The sequence below is a fragment of the Pleurodeles waltl genome, chromosome 7, assembly GCF_031143425.1.
Source record: "Pleurodeles waltl isolate 20211129_DDA chromosome 7, aPleWal1.hap1.20221129, whole genome shotgun sequence".
Classification (NCBI taxonomy): Eukaryota; Metazoa; Chordata; class Amphibia; order Caudata; family Salamandridae; genus Pleurodeles; species Pleurodeles waltl.
Window position 1 is genome coordinate 1,284,765,835 of NC_090446.1, and position 20,588 is coordinate 1,284,786,422.

The 20,588-nt window shown below is 47.3% G+C and overlaps 1 protein-coding gene across 1 annotated transcript in view; it reads right to left on the minus strand.

Moving 5' to 3' along the window:
- LOC138246182 (uncharacterized) overlaps positions 1-20,588 on the minus strand; it is a 448,661-nt gene that overhangs the window by 103,340 nt on the left and 324,733 nt on the right. Inside the window, exon 17 of the mRNA XM_069200506.1 lies at positions 7,149-7,375. Coding sequence (XP_069056607.1) covers positions 7,149-7,375 — 227 coding nt within the window. The remainder of the gene's footprint in view (positions 1-7,148; positions 7,376-20,588) is intronic.

The window sequence follows — 20,588 nt, forward strand, 5'->3', positions numbered from 1 at the left end:
TTCCCTCTGCTCTGCGGGGAGTAGAGTGCGCCCATGGCTTTGGCAGTGTCCGTATCTTTTTTGGGTTTCTCAATCGCTGTGTCCACTTCTGGACCGAACAGTTCTTTTTCGTTAAAAGGCATATTGAGAACTGCTTGTTGAATCTCTGGTTTAAATCCAGACGTTCGGAGCCATGCATGCCTTCTGATAGTTACAGATGTATTAATTGTCCGTGCAGCTGTATCTGCAGCGTCCATGGAGGAGCGGATCTGGTTGTTGGAAATGGTCTGTCCTTCCTCAACCACTTGTTTTGCCCTATTTTGTAAGTCCTTGGGCAGATGTTCAATGAGATGTTGCATCTCGTCCCAATGGGCTCTGTCATAGCGCGCAAGCAGTGCCTGGGAGTTCGCGATGCGCCACTGGTTTGCAGCTTGTGCTGCGACTCTCTTACCAGCTGCATCGAACTTGCGGCTTTCTTTATCTGGGGGTGGTGCATCTCCAGATGTGTGGGAGTTGGCCCTTTTCCTAGCTGCTCCTACAACAACAGAGTCTGGTGGCAGCTGTGTAGTGATGAAAACCGGGTCTGTAGGAGGCGCCTTATACTTTGTTTCCACCCTTGGTGTGATTGCCCTACTTTTGACCGGCTCCTTAAAGATTTCTTTTGCGTGCCGGAGCATACCAGGGAGCATAGGCAGGCTTTGGTATGAGCTGTGGGTGGAGGAGAGTGTGTTGAATAAAAAATCATCCTCGACCTGTTCTGAGTGGAGGCTTACGTTGTGAAATTGTGCTGCTCTAGCCACCACTTGAGAATATGCGGTGCTGTCCTCTGGTGGAGATGGCTTCGTAGGGTATGCCTCCGGACTGTTATCTGACACTGGGGCGTCGTATAGGTCCCATGCGTCTTGATCTTGGTCACCCTGGCTTATGGTGGTGTGAGCTGGGGAGTGTGATGGAGTTTGTGCTGGTGAGACGTTAATCACGGGCGGAGGAGAGGGTGGTGGGGTAACTCTTTTCACCACTTTTGGTTGTGGTGTCTGTTCAGTTTGGAACTCCAACCTTCTCTTTCTTCTAATAGGGGGAAGGGTGCTTATTTTTCCTGTCCCCTGCTGTATGAAAATACGCTTTTGCGTATGGTCCACATCAGTTGATTGTAGCTCTTCCTCAAACCTATGCTTTTGCATTTGGGAGGTTAGCGAGTGCTCTTCTGTATAAGAGCCTGAAGCTGGGTCGGTTGCAGTTTGTTTCGGGGCCGAAACCCTGTCTGCGTCCTTTTTCGGCTCCGAGGTGACTTTTTTCATTTTCGGGGCCGAAACCTGTCGGCGCCGATCTTCTTCAGGGCCGCTGTCTCGGCGTCGAGCCGTGTCTACACCGGCATCTCGGTGTCGATGCTTGTCTCCAGCACTTTCTCGGTCCCGAGAAGGCTGCGTGCCGGTGTCTCGACCGGAGTCGGACGATCTCGGCACTGTTTGGGCCTTTTTCGGTGCCGACGGTCGGTCACCGAATTTATGGGTGGAGCCATGGCCTGGTGGCAGTGGCGTCCCCTGGGCCTTATAAATCTTCCTCTGAGTGGTTTTCGACGTCTTACTCACGGTTTGTGTATCGTCGAATCCTTCGGAGTCTGAGTCTTGGATCGAGAAGGTACCTTCCTCTTCTTGTTCCTCGAACTCTCGGTGGGCTGTCGGCGCGGACGCCATCTGAAGTCTTCTGGCTCGACGGTCTCGGAGTGTTTTTCGGGACCGGAACGCACGACAGGCCTCGCAGGTGTCTTCACTGTGCTCAGGTGACAGGCACAGGTTACAGACCAAGTGTTGGTCTGTATAGGGGTATTTATTGTGGCATTTGGGGCAGAAACGGAACGGGGTCCGTTCCATCGGCGTTCTTCAGCACGCGGTCGGGCCGACCAAGCCCCGACGGGGTCGAAAAACTACCCCGAAGGGCACCGGAGCTCTTCGATCCTTCGACGCGGTGTTGAATCTAACTACGCCGATCCCGAACGCAACAATACCAACGAAAATCTTCCGAAATTAGCTATCTTTCCGTTCCGAAACTCGGAGCGACAGGAACACGTCCGAACCCGATGGCGGAAAAAAAACAATCGAAGATGGAGTCGACGCCCATGCGCAAAGGAGACAAAAGGAGGAGTCACTCGGTCCCGTGACTCGAAAGACTTCTTCGAAGAAAAACAACTTGTAACACTCCAGCCCAACACCAGATGGCGAGCTATTGCAAAACATGCGTATCTACAGCGACAGATGCCATCGAACATATATTTATTAAAAGTGAGTGTTTAAACATAAACTGAGAAACACTCCTGCCCTGTTGGCAAAGCTATCAGTAAACTAAGAGGCAAGTCATGCATGGATTATGTGTACCCTATATGCGGGCTAGATTTATTGTATATGGAGCAAACGTTTCGTGCATTTATTCAATAAAAGAGGATTTATTTTTACAGCAGAAATGCTGAAGTAACCTATTTGAAGGTGTACTCATATGTGAAAGCGAAGAAAAAGGTGACTGCAAAATACAATATTTGCCTAGGATCACACAATTTGAGACCCATTTCTGGGTCAAGTACATTACAGTTAGGTGGAGTAGATTATTCAAGCTACTCAACCTGCAGGTGTAGCAACATTTTTATGATTTTTCGAGGCCTGCATAGGAATTGCCACACACCTCCTACAGAGATTTCAGACCATACAGAACACCAAAGCCAGACTCCTCCTCGGCCTTACCGGACAAACCTACATCACATCACATTTCATCTTAGGCAACTCCAATGGCTCCCTGTAAAGAAGAAATGCCAGTTTAAGCTGCTGCCCCACACACACAATGCTCTACATAACCAAGGACCCACTTACATTACCTACCCATGAACTTCCACTAGCCATCAAGAAGACTACAGTCTGCATCCCTTTCACTTGTCCATACACCCCGCATCTACTGAAGCGAAAGTGGAGGATGCTCCTTCTCTTACATCTCAGCAAAAACCTGGAGCAGCGTCCCCACTCGCCGCCGGACCATCACACCTCCCTTCTCGAATTCCGAATTTCCCTCAAGACCTGGCTGTTCAAATAAGCCTCCGGGACCTGCATACCCTATTGGGTGATTAGCCGTGCTTTGTAAGTCCTGATTGATTGATTGACCATATTTAAAGCTCCTTTGAATATCTTATGGAAAACTGCATAGGGCAGAAACTTTACCAGAAACATACATAACTGCCTTCCAAGATAGGTTTGCTCTACTCAGACTTTTGAAGCCTCATGCTCGAACCTGATTACAAGACATGAGGTGATAGCAGCTATAGCTTGATTAAAACTACAGAAATCACTTAAGCCGGATGGGAATTCTGCACTATTTTGTAAATCGTATTGCCAGGTATAGGCTCCTATGCTCACCTGCCTCTTTAATGCTATGTGAGACCTGAAAGCAATCACTAAATCAATGAAAGAGGTGTCCATCACAGTCTTACCCAAGCCCGGAAAGAACCCTGTTATGTGCTCATGCAGGCCCATCTGTTTATTAAACGTTGATGCAAAATTGTTTGCAAGCATATTGGCCAACATGTTAGGATTCTACATGCCGATCTTGATCAACTCTGATCAGGCAGGATTCATACTGCAGCTAACTGCACCAACACCGCCAAATGCTTAATTCACATTATCAACAACATGGAGAGGGCCCACAAAGGAGCATTTTCTCTTGCCGATAGATGCTGAACAAGATTTGGCTGTGTTCACTGGCCCTTTCTAGTCTTCACGATGCAACACATTGGTCTCATGTTCTGACTTGGGCATTTAGCACTTATGTCACTCCTTAAGCAAGAATTAGAATAAATGAGCCCACCTCTTGCCCCTTGGTGAATCAGCGACAAACAAGACAAGGCTGTCCACTGTCACCTCTCATACACTATCTATATGGAGACATTACCTATGACAATCAGGCAGGCCGACATGGTTAAAGGCATAACATTTGGTGGCAAAGAACATAAAATCAGGCCATAAGCTGACAACGTACTAATTAGGCTCTCAGATCCTGTGGCCTTCGTCCATGCAGTAAATACAATCATAAAACGAGTTGGAAAGGCGTAAGGGTTCAAAATAAACAAAAAATTCTAATTTTGAATCTCTCTGTGTATTCATCCAATGAGACCAAGTTGTAACAGAAAATACCCAATTCACTGGGCCAGAGAGGACATTAAATGCCTTAGACCTTAGGGTAACTTTAACTTTGTCTACGACTATGATGAGGTGGGTAAATCAAAACTTGTTGATAACGCAATTTGAAAAATATGTACAGTCATGGCTCCTGGGGGTGCTTTCATGGGTGGGAGTCCTAGCAGCCATTAAAATGACTGCATTGACTAGGTTCTTATACATAGTGCAAACACTCCGGCAACGACCTAGCAGTGTTACCCTAGCCAATATACAAAAACTGTTTATTAACTTTGTGTGGGGCGGGCATGACACCACGGATAGCAAGAAAGCAAATATAAAAATAGTGGAGGAGGGAGATTGGGTTTCTTGAACATCCTGAATTATTATAAGGCAGCCACGATTCACTACGTATCGTAGTAGCTTTATGAGGAGGGGAAAAACACTGGTGCTTTGTGGACCAAGCAAAGTTCAGGGTTCCCCTATGAAGAACATAGGGCTTGATAGATAAAATACAGCCTGGGCTCTTCACTCATCTCTGGAAACAAAGGTAAGTCTGGGAGCATGGGACAAAGCAATAATAAAGACAGAACTCTCCACTTGTCCTTCCCTATTTACACTTTTGAGGGCAACCAGAACTTTGGCCCAGCAGCTGTGGGAATGGAGTTCTCAGTATGGCAAAAACTAGAGCTGCTATCGGATAGGGGACCTATTTGATATCAAAGGTCTTAAAGTGTTTGAATAAATCAAGTTATTTATGTCGTTCTTTCTCCTGTACTGGAGCAAGAAAGGCATAAATATCTTCAAGTCTGCGTTGGGTGTCACCTGGTGCTCTTAAAAAGGCAGCGACTCGTCACTTGACATCTTTTTGAGAAATGACTGATAACTAAAAGTGGAAACAAACATACAGCGGAGGAAGAGGAGGAAAGTGGAAAACAGGCCAGAAGTGGAAAAGGGTGTTGGGTCATAGCCTCTCAAAAAAGGAATGGTCCTCTATCCATCAAAAGGCAAGGGTCCCTTTGCCTTGTGCCTCCATCAAAAAAAAACTCTTTAAAACCAAATTATATTGGTACTATACACCAGAGAGCCTCCAAACATGGGATAATACTAGACCAAAAGAGTGATAGTGGGATTGTGGTGGTACGGCCATGCACTGTTTGGCACTTGTTAGTAGTGGTAAAGTGTGCAGAGCCCTAAAACCAGCAAAAACAGGAGGTCTGAAGGCAAATGCCACGACAAAGATGCCAGGTTTAACACATTGCTTATCAGTATTCTCAACAACGACTGATTCGTTTCGTCTCTTAAGACTTTTTTTTTTGGATACAGGTGTCTTCGATATTGAAGATCTTCCCTGGACTTACATATGGTATACTTTTTGATCGAGTGACCTTCTTTTCCCTTCTTAGAAACGTCTCTGCCCCAGACAACTGAATTCTTGCCCAGTGTGCAATCATTAACTTCCCCCTTTCCTCAAAGTTTTAGGCTGGGACAGTCAAGATTTGTAGCAGTGTTTGGTCCCTGTGAAAGCATAAAATACACACACTGTTCACCCACGGAAGTAATTTTCCTGTGGCAATTAGGACAGAATTTTAATTCTACCCCCTGTGAATTAAGTGGAACAGAATGAAATTAAACATACCCTAAAATAAAAATCCTCTGTCCTGGTTGAAGACCAACCAAAACAATCTGCTCTGAAACCACCCCCGCGATGATGTCATCACTGGTGGTTTATCTATAACTTCAACTCATCTGCAACAGTTGCAAAAAAAAAAAACACATTCTATCTCCTCGGCATCTCTTCAGAAACACCCCCGAACCCACTAATTGCAACAAATAATCTAAACCAGTGGTTCCCAACCTTTTGACTTCTGTGGACCCCCATCTTATCAATACTGGAGCCCGGGGACCCCCACTGACTCATTATTGGAATCCGGGGACCCCCACTAAGTCATTACTGATAGTTGGAACCTAATATTATTACATTTTCTAAGCAGTCGCGGACCCCCTGAGGAGGCTTCGCGGACCCCCAGGGTTCCCCGGCCCACAGGTTGGGAACCACTGATCTAAACTTGAAGTCACAACCTGGGGTATTGAGGACTTAAAGCCACTGTCAAAATGAGTCCTAGGAACTGCATCTATGGTGAAAGTTAAACTGTTGCTGCTCTACATACATCTCTAGATCCAACCACTTGAAGGCTGACCAATGCACCACATGCAAACCAAGAGCAGGGTCATGCTGCAAATAAGCAGGTTTTGGAAACTGTTATCGAAAAGAGTTCACACAACATACAACACAAAGTTCTAACACATTACCGGCCAGGGGCATTACTTCTTAACATTAATTACTGCATCATAAGGGTTATTAACTTCTTATGAAAACACGCTTGGTAGAGCAGTTGTGCAATTTTTCCTGTTTTCCTGGAATGATTGTTATGTGCATCTAAATAGGAGGGTGGACCCGAGAGGGATATACAGAGGAATCAGCTTCACAACTGGTACCATGACAGAGTTAGTTCCTCACTGTTTACTGAGGCAGGGTACTTCTAAGACTAGTCAGGTAGGGAGGTGATTCCACTGATCATGACAGAATAGAGAGAAGATTGTTTCCTTTCTGGCATCAGTATGAGCCACAAGGATTGAGAGGGTGATGTACAGGATACACTCTTGTATGTGGAAAGCTGTGTTTGTTCTCAGTTACATTCACCATGCTGTGATAGGGACTTGTAAATAATCTTTCCATAGTTTGGTATCCAGCCTGTTTTGTCTGTGTGCCTGTGTTCAAAGGAACACATTAATGAGTCTTTTTCGGACCAGCAACCAACCAGGATGGAGGTACCATAATTGATTACACAATGCACACTAAGTCCCCATGGAACACTTACCATGATTAATATGAAGACTGACCACTGTTTACAGGTTAGCACCAACCAGATCCATAGCATAGTACTTCCACATGAAGGATGCATACATTTCCTGAGTAGGGGAATGAAAAACTAGAAATAATATAAATACGTTTACCTCGTACCGCTCATGCAGCCCAAACGTACACTTTTGTATCGCAGGGATCTGGCAATCTCAGGCCCAAGAGGGTAATGGTTGATTTCTTGTTCACTGAGGGCAGTGGAACAGCGAATGACAAAAACCACCTTCCTCTCCTTTGACCAGTTGTCCAGGAAGGATATGAAGTCCTGCCAGCTATAGAACTCACTCCTGTCGAGACGTTCCTCATCGGGTCCCATGGACATCTGCAAAGAAAGCATTTACATGTTGAAAGGACTAGCGGGAAATGGGAACTCATCAAGTCCCACATGTCACCGCACCAAGCACAAAGAGGAGGTGGCAATACACAGAAGATCTGTAACATACAAAGAAAGGTTATGAATATTCCATTATATGACTGAGTAGAAGGGTTGAATTCAGAAGAAACATGAAGTACTTTTATTTACTTGGTAAGTGTATTTATAAGGCTCAGCATAAGGCACATGTGTGAAAGAGAAATGTACAAGGTAAAGGGAAAAAGTTGAAAGAAAAGAATATTGACAAGTAATCATTGGAACAGAGACAGCATGCATGCGAATCTTTGAGTAGGTTACATATACACTAGAGGCACATATATATATATATATATATATATATATATATATATATATATCACTTTAAAAAAACAAAGCTTACAGTGACGTTATAGCGAGGCTCCCATTTAAAAATAAAAAACCATACACATCCACCTGTTAGAATTAGAGTTATCTCAAGTAACTAACGCGTGCCCTAAGGTAACTATAACTCACGCCCCAGCCAAGCACAGGTTTTTCGTAAAATTTTTTATCACAAATATTATATTATCAGTGATGTTATCCAAGATGTCACGAGTGCTGTAATTTGCAGGGCAACTAGCAGTGCATGGTGCGGGTGAGATAACTATAACAGGTGAATTTCTATAGTTTTGTATGTTTAAAATGGGAGCCAAACTGTAACGTCCCTGAAATCTTTTTTTTTTTCAGTGAGTTTCTATGTTTTTAAATGTATAGTAATTTTCATTATTATATGTTAATCCAACCACCACTGCGCACTGTCTTTGGCCGTGAACTGCTGCTGTTGGCTGCAGGGCCTGGCCTGTGGCCAGTCCCTGTGGCCAACCCCTATAACCACCTAACCCCGGGGCCTGGCTATGTGACCTGGGTGTCGCCGAGGGCACCCCCATCTCAATGCTGGGGCCATGGGAGGAGCCTGTAGGCCCCCAAGGTACCAGTTGGCTCCCTCCTCTTGCGGGAGCCAGCAATGCTGTCACAGAGAGGAAGAGCTAAAGCAGCTCCCTCTGTGTGCTTGTCTGCATCTCCGTGGGCAGGAACACTGAGGAAACCTCCGCTGCAATGAAGGGAGAACTGTTTGACAGCTCTCTCTTCTTCGGACCGGAGTGTTTGCTGTGGCTTGGCAGCAGCTGTTAAAGCTCCCATCAAGCCACAGAAAACGTCTATGTCCTGGGGTTGGGCAACCCGAGACAAAGTAGAAGTCGGTCCGGCGGTGGCGGTACCCAGAGACATCATAGGCTCCTCAAGGGGGGCCACATGGCCCCCCGCCTCCAACATAGAATAACCCCAGGGAGGTGGTGGTGGTCCCCAGGGCTGCAAGGGGTCTGAAACAGACCCCCTTTCTATTTTTTATTACAGTTTGCCCCAGGGGAGGTGGTGGTCCCGGGGCAGTGGAGGAGGCCATAAGGCCTCCCCCACATCAAAAAAGCATTTTGCCCTGGGGAGTTGGTGGTCCCCAGAGCGCACAGCCCACTGCACATTTAACAGAAATCACCCCAGGGATGTGAGGGTGCCCGGGGCTTATTTAAGCCAAAAGAGGGGGCCCCGTGCACCCCCCTCCTTTATAAACCCCAAATGCTCCTGGGGCCTGGTCCACCTGGGGGCAAAAGAAAGGGAAAACGTGGGAGAAATAAAGTGATTTTAAGCCCTGGAGGGGTCTTTCTGGGACTCCAGCACCAGAGCTAATGGGTCAGGGTGACTCTACCCTGGCCCCTTTTCTTTTTTTTCCTTCTTTTTTTTCCCTGGGAGTTGGCTGAAGCGGAGTTCCAAGATGGCTGCCAACACTTCCTTGTTAAAGTGTTAGCAGCCAATCAGATAACAGTACTGGGACAGTTGGATCTGCGTCCCTGGACATATATATTTTTTGGCCTTAAATCTCTCCAAAACTACTGAACAGACTTCTGCCAAACACCAAAAGTGTAATCTGCAGAACATGATCTAGCTTCCTTTAGTGTAATTCTGTTCAGTGGCTCTAGCTCTGGGCGTGTCTAAAGGACCCATGGAAAAATGAATGGGGAAAAGGCATTTTGTGACCACACTCCTTTTTTTCTCAGCCCACGCTTGACGGATCCCACCAAAACATTCAAAGCAACAGATAAACTGACAAATGTAATGTAATGAAAATTTTGTGAAGATTCATTAAGCGATGCCAAAGTTATAGGAAAAACAAAAAACACTCCGTCTATGGAAACTAGGTTCAAACTAGAACTACCTAGTGGCATTTTCTTTAGTATCTTTTTACTGCCATTTTGAAAACATACTGTTCATACAAATAAAGAAAAGAAGAGAAACAACATATGAAATTAAAAAGGGCAGGTGTGTGCAGGCAGAATAACAGAAATCAACATATAAGCCACATCACAGTTAGTACAAATGAAATATTGAATCGAACAGCACAAGTAACACATGAACGGGGCCTTCACCAACACGGCAGCTCTCGGTGCTGCCCCCGCTTGCGAGTTTGGCGTTGACCCGTCCCCACAGAAAGGATCCACAGCAGTACTACATCTCCCCCATCTCACAAACACTCTGGTACTATGCCGCCAACCATTACTCAATAGGAGCATTATGGGGGTTATTACAACTTTGGAGGAGATGTTAATCCAGTCCAAATGTGACGGATATACCACCAGCTGTATTACGAGTTCCATAGGATATAATGGACTCGTAATACGTCTGGTGGTATATCCGTCACTTTACTGTCACTTTTAGGACGGATTAACACCTCCTCCAAAGTTGTAATAACCCCCTATGTGTCCTAACCTCACGAGGAGCGGGAGGGGACTGTAATGGCAGCTCAGGTCCTGGCAAGCATGCTGAAGAATGCAACTCCGCAGCCAGTAGCCTTCCTGGGTTTCCAGTTTTGGGCAGACCACCAGTATCGCATCACATGAAGGCAGTATCTGGAATCTCTGCTCTCCTCTGACCTCCTCCTGCCATAATGCATCCTTCTCACAGTCTGCCTATTTAATCAGTTCTCTATTCCATTTTGCCAGATTGGGTCCAGTGACAGATTTCCAGCTCATTAGTTTCTGCCTGGCGAGTGTTAGTGCTCAATCTGTGAACCTGTCTGTCACTTTCCGGCCGCACTAAGTGCATGTGAACCCAGCAAACATAGATGTAGGGTACAATAGAAGTGTAGATTGGTGGCCCGACACACCACTTGAAGCACTGTGGCCCAGTTGGGGGCAAGAATTGGGCATATGAAAGAACCCCACCTCAGTTGTGTGGCAGCGGGGACAGTCTGAAAAGGCCCTAGGGAACATAGCATACAGTTGCGGAGGGGTGAGGTATGCCCGATGCATGAAAAAAACCTGTATAAGTTTAAATCTAATGTTTTGTGACACCATGGGGGTAAGCACCAGGATTTTCTTCCAAGCAGAGTCATTGAGCTCTGGTCCTAAATCTGTGTCCCAGCAGTGGCGCAGCTGTGAGAGGCCTAACTGGGCCCCCTTTAGCAAGATACGATACAGCAGGGTGATTATCCTTGTCGTCCTAGTGATAAGAAACAAGTAGCAGAAGCACTCATGCTCCGGGGGTTCAGAGGAGCCTGCCCTCAGGGCTCCATGCAACAGTAAGAGTCCCGCTGAGATGCCGTATGAGTCCCTCAGCTCTAAGAAAGAGCTAAGTTTGCACCTCAAGTAAATCACCCATAATGGTGACCAGTCCAACTTCCCGGATATTGCCAAAAACAAGCCATCAGTAAGGGGAGCTTGCAAGTGTATGGGGCTCTGGTGTGAGTTCTTTGCGGTACCCATTCCCACACATATCACACCATGTGGATCAAGACATTCTCACTTTGAACCACTAACGCAGGATTGGGGTGCATCAGAATGTGAGTGGGAAGAGTCCTGGAGGGAGTTCCATGATCCCAAGTACCCACTACCTACCAAAGTACCAATCGCCATCGGGAGACCCACTGCAACTGGGCAGCCAAATAATTCAGTTCAAAGTCTGGGACAGGCATACCACCCTCATTCATTGGCAAACATAATTTCCTCAAGGCTACTTTGCCTCTGGAAGTCTCCCAGGAGAGAGCGACAAGCACCCTTTCCAGTTCTCGAAAATATGCTCTAGTGAACTCTCCCGATAGTGCTGCAAAGAAATAAAAGAGGTATAATAACAGGACTATCTTGAATATAGCTATCTGACTGCAAATGGCTCTCAGCAGGGTACTCCAGAAGGAGACCCACAGCCATGCAGAAGATAGGGCTCAAGCAATTGCCCTCAAAGACCAGATCCGGAGCTCTATACACGATCCGACTTAATTAACGAGTAGAGGCATGCTCCCAACCCAACCACACTATAGTGGGGGAGGGGGGAATCTTTCCCCCAACGGGGTCGCCGGGGAAAGGTATATACTTCGTGCCAGTTAACCTCCAGATCAGACTGCCTTCTGAAGTTCGATAGGGCTGTCACTACATCCCCCCTGATGTCAGAAGGTCTATCACACATATACAAGAGCTTATCGTCCGCGTATAGCGCAATTTACACATGGCCACCAGACACCTGTAGACCCTGATAGCAGCCACCCTGCTATATCGTTAATGCACACAGCTCTAATGCCAGCGCAAATAACAGAGGGAAGCAAGGGGCAGCCCTGCCAAGTACCCAGCTCCACAGCATGCCCCAGAGATCACTGACCCAGTTTGAATTCTTGCCATCAGCAGGGTGTACAACAGCATGGTCCATTTAATAAATGATACCCTAAACCCTATCTCAAGCAGAGCAGCATATAAAAATTCCCACTGAAGGGAATTGAATGCTTTTCATAGATCCACAGATAAGGCAAGGGTACGTCTGTCCAGGATATGGATCAACTAGTGTTTACTCTGCAGCATGCTACAGGTAGCTATAAAACCAATTTGACTAGGGTGGATTAGCTTGATCATATGTGGTAAAATCCTATGTGCCAGTATCTTACTCAAGATTTTGTAAGCCCCATGTATAAAGGATGGTTGGAGTCCACCAGCAGCCAGTCCTTGCCTTTCTTGTGCAAGAGCTAGGCCCATCACCCCGCCCCACTGAAAATGGCCACTTACTGAGGGGCAAAAACAGTTGAAAAGAAAGAGTACATTTATATGTGAAAGTGATCTGATTGGGGACCATGCCCCTGGCCATCTCCTTGATGGTCCCCGAACTTCCTGTACTGTGACCTTGGCCCCCAGCCAATCAACCACAGCTGGTTCCGGAACTGGAGGGGAGGAATCCACAATGTAGTGCAGTATGTCTGACTCACTGACTTCTGAACCTACCACATACAGCGTGACAGTGTGGTAGGAACACCGGGTTGATGGCCTCCTGCACAAACACAAGCTGATCAACAGAATCTTTAATCTGAAGGATGGTGTGCCCCCAGTCTCCTTCTCAAGGAGTCAGGCCTGCATGCTCCTCGACTTATATCTTTCTGCGTATGGCCCTTGCAACATATGCTGTCATGTTTAGCAAGCATCTGTTCTCTGCTAGCAGGCTTTTTACCCAGCAAGGCCTGATTCCTGTTGGCGTATATCTGAGCGCAACAGGGCATGCACGGCCACCTTGATAGAGATGCAGAAGCTGCACACCACCACCTTAAGTGCCTCCCATTCGACCCCCACCAAAGATGCCGAGCCCTAGTACCCAAGCCTAAAATCAGTGAAGTAAGGACCGGAATGCCTGATCCTCTAGCAGGGCCAGGTCTAATTGCCAGGTCAGGATGCAGGATCTACGAGGAGACCACCAAGGGGTGAATAAAAGGGGGCAATGGTCAGAGTATATCTGCATTATGTATTCAGGGTCTATCAGTCTCTTACATGCTGCAGAAAAACCAAGCACCTTATTCAATCACACCTCCAGGTCTTGCAAACCACAGTGATACAATAAACCCGCAGCCTGGGGTTCCTCACCCTCCAACAATTCACTAGGATCCAATGCCTTACCCAAGTGCAGAAGGTATCTGCTAGTTTAGACGCAGATGCAAAGTGGAAGAGGATGTGGATTCTGCCCATATTGACATCTGCAACACAATTAAAGTCTTCACCCACTATTAGAACATATGGTAGCATTGATGGAAGGAGTAGAGTCAAGCTATGCAGAAATTTAAGAATGGTCAGTTTTTGGAGTGTAGACATTAAGCAATGCAATGTCCTTGGCGTCCAGGCATCCCAGCACCAGGACATACATACCTTCTGGATCTACAACTGCCTTATGTAACGGGAAGGGCACCTCAGGTCTGATCCAGATGAAGGCCCCCCCCCCTTGCAAATGCAGAGTAAGCTGTGTGATACAATTGCCCTCTCCATCGCCTATGAAGTGCCATACCCTCAGCGCATGTCAGGTGGGTCCCCTGCAGGAATGCAACCTTCACCCTTCTCCGTTTTATGTAAGCCAGTCCGTTATAGCAATTGAATGGGTGGACAGTCCCTGTACATTCCAGGATATCAAATGGATTAAATCACCCATTCCAACAAGTATCCGTGTGATCCAGGGGAATACCACCAAGACACCCCACTGTAGCCCTAGACGCCAGCCACCAAATGTCACAGAGAACCAACAACAAAACAATTAAAAAAAAAGCCTCAATAACTGCTCACAAATGAGATATGTGTACATCCTGTCCAAACAAGACTAAAAAGGCATAGAACCTATCAACAAGGTCACTACAACAAGTGCCAACCAGATCCACATTGGAGCACTCAAGAGGCAAATGTCCAGCTATGCCAATAGATAGTATGCCATACAGTAATGCAAGGTGCATGAAGTTCAAGCCCCTTGCCTATGCCGCGTAGCCCCACCCCGGCTAATGAAAGAGGGAGGAAAATGTAGAAAGTCAAGCAGACGTCAGAGGATATAACGTAGTCACCATACCCCTGTACTGAGTAAATAACTGTTGCCTCCCTTTAGGAGGTCAAATGATGATGTCCCCAGACCTGGGATAAACCCTCCCTAGAAAGTGTCTTCCAGCTCGGGGATTGTGGAGCTCTCCAAGCTAGAGGTGAGCCCCCTACGTGAATGTGTCTCAGGATGAGGAGAGTCCACGCTCGAGCGCAGAGAAGCTGCCAACTCCACAGCTCTCATCTATTCCTCAGTTGCTTGTAGTCTGGTCGGTTAGTCAATGCCCCCCACAAAGTTGTGAATCCCCCTGCCTCTGACATGTTGATCGCTGAGGGACCACTAAATCCAGGCACACCATCTCCATATCATAGCTTTCCAGCCAGTCCCACGCCTCTGCAGGATATAGGAAAAATTAGTCTTGTCCTTCACCTGCACTCTCAAACAGGCTGGGAAGAGCAAGGCGAGGAATGAGGAGCGTTGCGTTTACACCTGAAGGGTGAAGTCAGGATATAGTGAGATCTATGTATTCTTCACCACAAAGGGACTCTGGAGGCGGGCTTGCTGTAGAAGAAAATTCCTGCCCCGAAAATGAAGGAGGCAGGCCACCATAGGACCAGGCTATGACCCTGTGTGCCTTGTCAAGGGTAAAGAATTTGGACAGTCCCTCAGAGGCACTACGTCCTGGAGCAAGTCCTCCAGGAGTCCTCCTTTGAGTAGGCTAATGACCCTGATATTGTTGCAGCTGGCCCTCTCTTCCTGATCGTCGAGCCAAGCGGCCAGTCTTCTTGTATGTCCCTCCAATTCTGTGAGGCGGCACTCCTCCCAGCCACCTTCCTAGAGTCCTCATGGATAAGGCTAAGGTCAAATGTGATAGAGTCAATTCTGCCCTCCAGGCACTCACATCTGGCATTGATCGCAGAAGTTTGTCAAGTTTGGAGTCCTCCTCCAGCACCCTGCTTAATACCCTCCTGGTGGGGGCGCTTGGAAGGGCATCATCTCTGGTTTCTGTGTGAGGCCCATGTTCAGAGTAGGGGAAAATGGGCAAAGCTTCCCCCAAATCAGTTTATGTGGCTGAGAACAGAGCCACCAGGAGTCGCAGTACCACAATCCTCACTGTCCACGGAGACCACATTGTAAGGGGGAATACACAAGTGTAAGGACCCTCCAGGGGAGATGGCAACACCCCACAAGATGGGTCAAAAAGGAGAGGAGCAACTACTGGCATGGCACTCTGACAGTCCCCAGGGCCACAGCATCTGCTCACATGGACATCCAGGGGGCTTGTGGGTCATGAAAGGCCACCACAGTCTGGTACTCCCTACCATGTATCTCGTGCAGGGGCTCCCCACAGCACTACCCAGGAGCCACAGCACCAAGGAGGCCAGCCACCCTGGAGCGCTTCAAGTCAGGCATCCCTAGGGCTGGCATATCGCCAGGCTATGCCCCAGTAAGGCACAGGAGAGTCTAATACTATTTAGCCGCCCCCTTTTTCCACAGCAAGAGGGGCCAGCCAGTATCAAGCTAGGTCCTCACTGGACCCACAGTAAGGCAGAAATCTGATGGATGGGGGGGAGGGCCTATAAAGCGCTGCCTCCTCCACAGTGGGCACCAGCCTGAGTGGCCAGAGGCAGAGTCGGGGGCATCAAGATCAGGCCAGGCCCCAACTGCGCCCTCTGCCAAGAAAGGCTTCCCCCTCACAGGGTGTCACAGCCGAGCTTGTTGCTTGAACTGCACCCATCCAGCATGCTGATTTGTCGAGCTCCACAGTCCATGCCTGACTAGGGCACTGCCATCTTGAGTGTGTGCCGGGAGCACTCACCACTCTTCTCCTCGGGGTTCTCGCATGTGCCCAGCTCCCTTCTGCTCCCCCTATCAGCCACGTGTCTTCAGCTCTCTGAGGGCACTAGGGACGGTGTTGGATGCCGGTCGTGGTGGCTGGTGTCTTGTGGGCTTGCAAAGAGCTCGGGCTCTGAGCTGCCTATAGCATGGCAGCTGGCTTCGCTCCCCACTTGAGACGTATGTGTAATGAAAAAGAGCTCAACACTCAAAAGTAAAATGCCAAACGTTTCATAGCAAGTTCCTTGACAGGCAGAGTAAGGCCCAGAGAAATTAGCAGTAGCTAAGATTCACTCAATTATTTAATACAACATTTTTTGATTATTTTTGGGAGAGTTCTGCAGTCAAGGAGTGAAGAAGGATGCTCTATACAAACTACCTGTATACATGAATCTTGAGCATTCATTAAGTGTATATCATCTTGTTTAGTTTAGAGATCAATTACAAAGAAATGACTGAATGGGAAATATGCATAATATGGAAAATGGTATGGTTTCTGTAAGCATCTGTTTGTGGCATGTAGTGCCGTAGATTCACATGCTGTGTATACTTTCACCTTCTAGTACTGGGCTCGGACTTGTACAACTTGTTTTCCTTTAAAGGAAGTTTTTGAGTCATGGAACGTAGTGACTCCACCTATTAGTGGTAAGGCGCATCAGCATTGGCTCCATTATCACTTTGTTCTTCATGGTCATCTTAACTGTGTCTCAATGCTCCATCTCCTCTGCCCGGGAAAAACAGTATTAAAGATAACAACAGGAAAGAATATCTATAAAAAAACACTGGGAATTTCGAAGGAGTATGGACGTATGTGAATCTATAGCACTAAATACCTCAAACAGATGCTTACAGAGTAACATTTTCCATTTGTGGTATGTGTAGCTGTAAATACACATGCTGTGCATAGACTGTAAAGCAGTCCTTTTAAAGTGGTGGCTTAGCCTGAGGATGTTTTTGATGACTGGAAAGGTGTACACAAGTCAGCCTGGCCAATCTTAGCTTGCTGTCTGGCCAGGAGATTGACACTGCAGTGTTTGGCAAAGGTATGGGGTGTGGACCATGTAGCTGCTTTGCATACATATTACCTAAGAAAGCCATAGATGCCCCCTTCTTTTGAGTGGAATGAAGTCTATGGGGATGGGCAGGGGTATTTTAGTTTTAGCTTAACAAGTCTGTATGCACTTGTCCAGCCAACAAGCAACACCTACCTTGGAAATAGCATGTCGCTTGAGTGGCTCGGAGTAGGACAGAAATAGGTGTTGTGTCTCACGGAAGGGTTTTGTCCTGTCAATATGGAATATTAGTGCTCTCTTGTGCAGAGATGGACTGTTTGATTAAGGTGAAAACTGAAGACTACATTAGGGAGGAATTTAGGATTGGTTCTGAGAACCACCCTTTCATGATGGACATGGAAGAAAGGCTCTTCCAAGGTAAGAGTGCGCATCTCACTGTAGCTTGAGGGAAGTGATAGCTACAATAAAGACCACCTTCCAGGAAAGGAACTGTAATGGGCAAGTGTGTTGTGGTTTGGAAGGAGGGCCTAATAGTCTTGTGAGAACCATATTAAGATTCCACACAGGAGCAGAAGGCATCCCAGTTGTAATCATCCATTTGAGGCCTTCCATGAAAGCCTCAATGACAGGTTTTCAGAACAATGAAGTATGTTATCTATTCTGTAACCAAATGGAAATGTCTTACCTTTGCAGGAGATGGGGGTAACAGACAATGTCCTGTACAGATGCTGTGAGAAGATTGACATATTTAAGAAGATAGTAAGTTACAAATTGTTTCCATTTGGGTGCATAGCAGGCTCCGGTAGTAGGCCTACTGGCCTCCATACGAAAAGACATGCCTTCCTCTGGCAGGTTGAGCTGCTGAGTGTTGGGGTGCCTGAGAGTGCTGTTGTGTTGTGTGAGAAGGTGTGATTAGCTGGGGAGATTCATGTGGGGAACTAGAGAGAGTTCAATCAAGGTAATGTACTGTGGTTGACATGCAAAGGTGAATGCCACTAAGATGAGAGTGAGGGATGTTTGCCTCATCCTTTGTACCACAAACGGTAGGAGTGTGAGAGGTGGAAAAGCATAGGCAAATATCTCTGACCATTCTGCCCACAGTGCATTGCTCATGGACTGCGAGTGTGGTAGCCTGGCACTGAAGTTTGGGCATTTTGCATTTTCGACAAAGACAAACAGGTCCATTTGTGGAAACTCACAAAGCTGAAAGTAAGAGAGTAGGACTTAGGGATGGAGCTCCCTTTCATGGACTGGTTGGTACATTCTGTTGAGCAGGTCTAACAGATCATTGTTCACTCCGGGAATGTGTTGGATGAGCACATGCACTATTTCATGTATTCACCACCATCAGCTGCTCCGGGCTACAGTCAACAACTGTGGTGATTGTGTGCCCTCTTACTTTTGGAAGCAAAACATAAGTCATGTTGTCCATTCAGAGTAAGACCGTCTTGTCCTCTATGAGAGGATGAAAGGCCTAGAGAATGATCTGGATAGCCAGCAACTCTAGTAAATTGATGTGGAGGGATTGCTGAGCAGATGACCCCTTCCCGAGTGCCACAGTGATGGAGATGCATGCCCCAGCCGGTGTGCGAAATGTCTGTGTTGAAGGTCTCCGGGCGGGACCAGGTCTAGGAAGGGCTATCCCTGCGACAGATTGTTTGTGTTCCACCACTGTAGAAAGCAATGTGTTTGGCCCCAACAGAACACTAGATCCTCTAGGTGGCCACCGCTTTAGACCACTGTGCCGCTAGACATTCTTGCAATGGGCGCATGTGCACGAATACCTATAGTTATGCAAGATGCCATGAATCCTAGCAAGCTCAACTCAGTTCGGACTGTTACTTAGCGATCTGGCTGAAAAAGAGGTAGCAGGTTTTGAAATGCTTGCACACTTGTTGGACTGTAGTAAGCCTACCACACTCGTGAGTCTAGGATAACCCCAAGGAAGGGTTGTACTTGAAAGGTGGGATGTGGTTGAATTGATCGTAAAGCCTAGACTGTGCAAGATCTGAATAGTGGTCTGGGAGGGCGCTAGTTGCTAATTTGCACTCTTGATCAGCCAGTCGTCCAGGTAAGGAAAGACTTGGATGACGCTCCTCCTGAGGTGAGCTGCCATACCGGCCAGACATTTGGTAAAGACCCTTGCTGATGTGGTAAACCCAAACTGAAGGACTTTGAACTGGTAATGTTGTCCATGCACCACAAACTGCAGCTATCTTTGATGCACTGGGTAGATGGTTATGTAGAAGTAGGTGTTCTTCTGCTTGACGGCAATCATGAAGTCACCTTATTGCAGCAGTGGTACAATGTCTAGTAGTCACTATACAGTGCTCCGACAGAATCTCATACTGAGGATGGGTCTGAAGCAACAGTTGTTTTTGGGAATAAGGAAGTACAGGGAATGGGAATAAGGAAGTATAGTGAATACACCCACTTTTTGTGGTGTGTTGAGGCAACAGTAGCACTATGGTCCTCTTGGCAAGGAGGGCCTGTATCTCCTCCTGAGGTAGGTGCAAATGGTCGGATGATGGTTTGTGTAGACTGGGTTATGGGGGCAGCTGGTGGTGTATGTATTTGTTAAAGACAGTACCCCGCCTGTATGTTATCCAGAACCCAACAGTCAGAAGTGATTTCTGTCGAACTGGGCAAAATCCCTGCAACCTTCCCCTGAGGCGTTGTGTGGTCAAGGGGGAGGAGGGGAGAGTCAGAGCTTTGAAGGAGAAGGCCTTTTTGGGGCTGTGCCCTTTCCTCTACTCTTGCCATTGTTATTTCTGTATCCTTCCCTGAAGTAGGCCGTTGAAGGTGACTACTATGTGGACCATGAAAAGGTGGAAGAGGTTTCCGTAGTGGGTGTTGTGACTGTACCACGGTATAGGAAGCAGCGAAGGGAACCTTGAGGAATGGGTGTCTGTAGAGCACACAAACTTTGCAGAAGAGAGGGGAGGGGGTTTGCATCCCCGATGTTAGTTTGCTTTCAAGCTGTATGAATGACTAGGGTGTAAGGGGCTAACCAACTCAGTATGTATGGTGGGTCAGTGGGAGAAGTCTTGCATTTCTTGTAGACCATAGGTGTAACAACCCTCGCTCTGACTGGCTCGGTCTATGGACTCCCTTGAGCATATTGAGGTCCTATAGGGAGCACTAGGTAAAGGAGAGGCTCTCAATGAGGAAATTGTCCTTCTTGTGTTGCACATGCATCTCTACTGTGTGGAAGGTGGCTGCTGGACCTCATGGTACAACATGATGCTGTCTGGGGGAGAGGGCTTTGCTGGATACAGGTCTGTATCCACTGGAGGCTATGGGTCATAATCATCATAGGGGGTCTCTGCCCCGTTGGCGATATGGAGGTACCCTTCTCCCACCCCCCCCCTCACCACCACCACCACCACCACCACCACCACGAGTGTGAGTGAGAGTCTACAGGCAGCAAAGGAAATAAACGGGAAGGTGAAGAAGGGAGTGGAGGATGAGGACAAACAGGAGGCAGT